Source organism: Brassica oleracea, chromosome C7 (genome assembly GCF_000695525.1).
Source record: "Brassica oleracea var. oleracea cultivar TO1000 chromosome C7, BOL, whole genome shotgun sequence".
NCBI classification, from domain to species: Eukaryota; Viridiplantae; Streptophyta; class Magnoliopsida; order Brassicales; family Brassicaceae; genus Brassica; species Brassica oleracea.
In genome coordinates, this window is record NC_027754.1 from 15961917 (window position 1) to 15967527 (window position 5611).

General features: G+C 37.5%; 1 protein-coding gene and 1 long non-coding RNA gene across 2 annotated transcripts in view; one reads left to right on the forward strand and one right to left on the reverse strand.

Moving 5' to 3' along the window:
- Positions 1–943, reverse strand: LOC106301848. Its single transcript, XR_001262294.1, has 5 exons — positions 816–943; positions 621–691; positions 338–541; positions 190–243; positions 1–80 (listed from the first exon to the last, which is right to left on the reverse strand). It is a non-coding gene; the product is annotated as an uncharacterized LOC106301848 (long non-coding RNA).
- Positions 944–3613: 2670 nt separating this feature from the next.
- Positions 3614–5611, forward strand: part of LOC106301846 (trimethylguanosine synthase-like) — a 2894-nt gene continuing 896 nt past the window's right edge. The window contains exons 1-5 of the mRNA XM_013738330.1: positions 3614–3776; positions 3860–4076; positions 4161–4296; positions 4413–4504; positions 4612–4735. Of these exons, the coding sequence (XP_013593784.1) occupies positions 3743–3776; positions 3860–4076; positions 4161–4296; positions 4413–4504; positions 4612–4735 (603 nt within the window). The 5' untranslated portion in view covers positions 3614–3742. The remainder of the gene's footprint in view (positions 3777–3859; positions 4077–4160; positions 4297–4412; positions 4505–4611; positions 4736–5611) is intronic.

The window sequence follows — 5611 nt, forward strand, 5'->3', positions numbered from 1 at the left end:
CTGTCAGAACTGTTACAGCATAAGATGAGACGGCAAGTGTGCTTCTCGTGAGAGCTTCTCAGCTTCATTTAGTACCAACACTGACAGAACCAGAAAGAAACAAACACACAACATTACCTTGAGGACTGAAGAACAACAATATCAGTACACGAATATGAGTTAATGAAAAGAGTGAAGTATTAACATTACCTTAAGAAAACTCTTACTAGAAAATCACTTCAGTATCTTCTCCAGGTGCTCGTCCTGTACTCGAACCACCATAAGAAATGAGATAAAAAACATAGGCCACACCACTCATTGACAAATCAGGTCTATGAAAAAATTGCGGGTTATATACCATAGCAGATGTACTCAGCGGTAATCCGGTCAGTAAAAGGTTTGGTGTCTTTTGAGAAGACTCTCAACTCTATTGATTGTGATGTTATCAGATTGGAGAGCTATCACTTTGAAGTTTCTGACTTTGCTGCTGCTCTGAAAGTAGTCCTTAACATGTTCAGTTAGCATAAACTCTTGATTTAATCATTGAAAGACAGAGACGTACCTGCAAACAGAAATGTACAAGGCACAGTCAGTAATAAAATCATGCTACACAAACCAAGGAGCAAAAGACAGGAGAAAACCATAGAATAAAAGGTACTTCTTCGCCGACTTCTTCACACGCCATTCCACCAGAAGCAGACATTCTTACTTCCTAACATATCAGAGAACACAGTCAACACTAAGCTCAGAATCTAGCCCCTGAACACGAGGACTTAGTGAAACAATTTTTCCCGAAAAATATTCCTAAATCATAGAGTACGAGTCCAATAACATACTGGTTTGTGTGGACAAGAGCAGGAAGTAAGCAAGGACCTGGTGAAGAAGAGATGAGATGTCAGAATGTACAATGTAGAGTAGATTCAGTTCAACATCATCTCCATGTTTGTCTTCTTCTTCTTCTACTTTATGTTTCACTTCTTTAACTGCAGAAAAAAATCAAACACTACTAAACCGCAAACAAGAAGGCAAGAAGACTATTGAAGATTAATATATCCAAAGAAGAATGAGATGACCACTACTTACTAGTAACAGAGAACCAACATCAGCATAAAGCTGATTCTTTAAAGCAATGGAACGAACAGGTCTTGAGAAATCAACAAAGCTTCCTCATAAGAATCAAGATCTTGTGTATATTCATAACTTCTCGCAGACACACGCCTCTAGATCTTAAGACAAAAGACAGTGAATCAATGAACAAGATATCGAACTTGTTAAGTTTTACAAAAAAGGAAGAGTTTTGTTCAAGACAGACTCTCCAATTACTTGAGTTCCTCGCCTACAGCCGCTTTTTCGTTCTCATCTTCTTCTTCCTGAAAATAATACAGAGAAAGCTTTATAATCCTAGTGACAATGGTATACGATTATATAAGAAGATCGAGATATACCTTGCTCTTGTGTTTTCTCTCGTCTTGAATCTGAAACTCCACCTCTGTTTTCTCTGGCTCTTCTTCTTCTCCCCGTCTCCATCTCCTCTGTATCTTGCAAACACATACCACAAATCCGCCGTCAAGCTCATTTCTCTATATCAAGAACACGAGAGTGGAGACAAACATACCTTAGATTGCCAGCTCGAGTGGCAGGTTGTCTCTTCCCTTGTCTCCATATTCTGCCTTCTCTTATCGCTTGACTCAAACTCTTCTCTCGAGACGAGTGCTGAAAAAGGCACAAGCAGCGGCGGAACTTGAACACGGCGGATCTATGAAGCTGAGGAAAAAACGGCGGAGACAAAGCAAGACCCCACCCAACCCAAGCTCTGGTTATCGGAGACGAAGCAAGACACGACCGGAGCTCTCTCTCCTCTCTATCTCCGTTTCGTCTTGTCTCTCTTCTCTTCTGTCTCTCGTGTCTCAGACCCTAGGAAAGAAAGGGAATGAGAAACCCTAGATTTATTGAAACACAGAGAGAACACAATACCCCAAAACGATTTTTGAAAGAAGAGGAGAAGTGAGAATTGTTGAAGAAGAGAAGTAAGATCTGGAGAAAGTGAGAGGGAGATATACATTGGAGAAGATAAGAAGTGAAATTTGTCTCGAGAGAGAAGTTTTTTTTTTGGTGACTTTTTTTTTGTCAAAACTAAATTTTGCATCTTTTAAGTAGAGAATGTGTTATAGTAAAGAGGGAAAATTTTGGTATTTCGCGGTTTTGTCTCAATTTCATCTAAGTATAGGTGGTATGCGTCATTTTTTATTTCCGCTTACTAATTTTTCACGATAGCTTTAATTAATTGCTATTAAAGTATACCAAAATCAAAAAAATTATCTCTGATAGCAGTTTGAAAAACAAAGCTATCACAATGTGCTATCAATACGCTTTTTTAGTGATAAGATCAAAGCGAGTCCTTCATTTAAACATATATTGCAAAAAAAAAAAAAAAACAAACTTTGACATCTAGAGAGAAAACAGAACCGGCCGGGTGGTAAGGATTTGAGGAAGCTGGTGGAAGGAGCAGATAGATTGAGGGCTGTCCACTACACACACACTCTCTCTGGTTCGGGGTAAACCTTTCAAAAGCTTAGCCTTTGGGGAAGTTGTACGTGAAAAAGCCGAGAGGGTTGTGTGGCACAGAGCTCCATAAAGACTCGATTATAGTCTATTAGGGACACACACACACTCCCTTAACTAAATGAGATATGTTTTATATCTAATCTTTTAACACTAACCACCTTCAAACTCTACTTTCTACTATAAACAATTTCAATTGTTTTGATCCACTTTGTCACCACTACTTTTGCTCCCTTTTGTTTCAGCAGACATTTTTTCTTAACAAAGTTTCAGGAAATATATGACATAGTTGTTTGAGTTTGGACCAAAAAGTGCCCACTAGCGGCAAACAAATGGCAAAAATACAGAGTAAATGCATTTTTTGTTGAACACCTTTCTTAATAACTACTATTAACCTCACTGTGTTTTTATAACTTTTAAAAATACCTTTTTAACTCAATTTTTTGTGTGCTATGTTCCTGTTGGACTTCTTTCTCTCGCTTCCTTTGGTTTCTATCACTGCTCATAATTCCAAATTGATGATGTGCAAATTTTTGTTACACAGAATAATCATTATGATTTATGATATAAAAGTTGTCACTTATATATACTATCTTCTGAACAATAGGCGGCTTCTCTTGGTCTCCGGTATGAGAACGGCATCTCCAGTTTGGTCTTTTCCGAAGCTAACTGTGTGGTTTTAGCAGCTTTGGACGGCCAACTTGGTTGCCGTGTTGATTTTCTTTCCTTGCTGTTGTTTTTAGTAGGGATTTTAAATCTTTTATGCTACTTGTTTTTTCATGAAATTTTTGGTGAAAAAAAATGATATAAAATTGAACATTTTACCAAAATAAAATAATTTCTAAATGTTTGTTAAAATATCAACTACTATGGTTGCATCAGTAGTTTTTGAAAACAAAAGTGGAACGAGAACATATTCCGTGCAACATTATCAAAAGTGGAGGGAAGAACAAATTCCATGGAACGTTACCGAAAGTAGAGTGAAGAACATATTCCATGCAATGTGTTTCTTTCAACCGGTCCGGTTATTTTCAAACCGGTGGAGAATCAATCAAGTTTTAAACAAATTATTATCATACCCGAATATTTCGTTTACCGGGAGATCTGGGCTATCCTCTCTCTTGTCGGGACATCGCATGAAGAAGTTGAGTTACGCGTTGACTTTAATACTTCACTCACACTGGCTAGTGACAAGAGATCAATGACTATCGACGATCAATCACACTTGAAGAAAGGTAAATAAATAGCATCCGTAAACTTCATGCTTCCATTATTTCTTCTTAATTATATGATATATCTTTGTTTGTGCTTCCTACAGAGGCAGAAAATAGTACGAATCCTAAGATCAATCGGTACTGGATTCAACGTTACGATCTGTTCTCGAGGTATGACGAAGGTATCCAAATAGATGAAGAAGGATGGTACTCTGTGACTCATGAAGAGATCGCCATCAAACACGCAGAGAGGTGCCGTGGAAAAGTGGTGATTGATTGCTTCGCAGGCGTTGGTGGTAACACTATTCAATTTGCTAAAGTGTAATCTCTATCTCGCTTTCTCTCTCAAAAACAAGAAGAGGAGTATGAATATGAATGTTTTCTAAACCATTTTTCTTTAAATAGTTCTTCTTCTGTAATCGCTATCGACATTGATCCAATGAAAGTTAAAATGGCTATGAACAATGCAAATGTTTATGGAGTTGCTAATCACGTGGATTTTGTCGTTGGTGATTTCTTCAGTTTAGCTCCATCTCTGAAAGTAATCGTCTCTATCATTTTTTTTTATATGCTATTAAAGATTTCTTTTGGTTACCCTTTGATTTTATTGTTGTGCTAATATATATACTTAGATAAAACTCATTTTCTTTTGTCCAGGGAGATGTATCGTTTCTTTCGCCACCATGGGGAGGACCAAATTATTGCAAAGTCGAGAGTTTCAAGATGGATATGCTTCAGCCAAGAGACGGGTAAACATTTTACTATAGATATATTTCTTACCAAATGATATGCTAATCTTAGTTCTTAATTCTTATGAAAGTATATACATTTTTAGTGAAGGCTTGTTTCTGTGTAGGTACTCATTGTTTAAGATTGTTCAATCCATTACTCCTAATATCATCATGTATCTACCGAAAAATGTTGATTTAGCACAATTGGAAGAGATGGCTTTCCTCTCGTCACCTCCCCTAACTCTTGAGGTAACGCCTTATCTATTAAAACATAGGGCTGAGCATAATCTCTGGTTCCAAAGACACTACAAGAAAACAGGGGGATTCTGATGGCCGAAATCGTCAGAAATTCGTCGGAATAGACGAATTTATGACGAACCAATTCGTCGGTATCATTTTGTTGGAAAAATAAGTATTCGTCGGAATTTCGTCAGACCTTCCGACGACTTTCTGACGAATACCGAAAAACGTCATTCGGACGAATACCGAGAAACGTCATTCTGACGAACTTCCGACGATATTACGATGCGGACACACGAGACCAGAGTTCATCGGAAAAACTATATACCGACGGAGCACGTTCCTCGGACTATACCGACGAACGTAGTCCTCGGAAAATACCGACGAATTGAGGGCGTCAGACTATACCGACGGACAATGGTTCGTCGGAATTTTTCGAGGAACCTTCTCCGTCGGTATTTTCCGACGAACCATAGTCCGTCGGTATAGTCCGACGACCTCAATTCGTCGAAATATATCAATTTAAATACGAATTAATCTTGCATTTTTATATATTTTTTTATATTAAAAATTAATTAATAAATAAATAAAATCTGAAATTTAAAACTAATAATATTATAGAATTTAAATTCATACAAACCGAAATAGAAAAAAAAACATTCAGAAAGTTTTAAAAAGCAGAAAAAACTAAGAACTCGAAAACATCAAACGATCTAGCTTCTGCATTATCTCGGCGTTGAACTTCTTCTGGGATGCAAGCTCAGCAAGGATAGTGGCATTCTCCGAACGGATAATGACATTCTCAGAAATGATAGTGGTGTTCTGCTCCTCCAATGCACCAATCCATTCATCTTTGTCATGTAGCTCCTCGAGAATCATGGGATC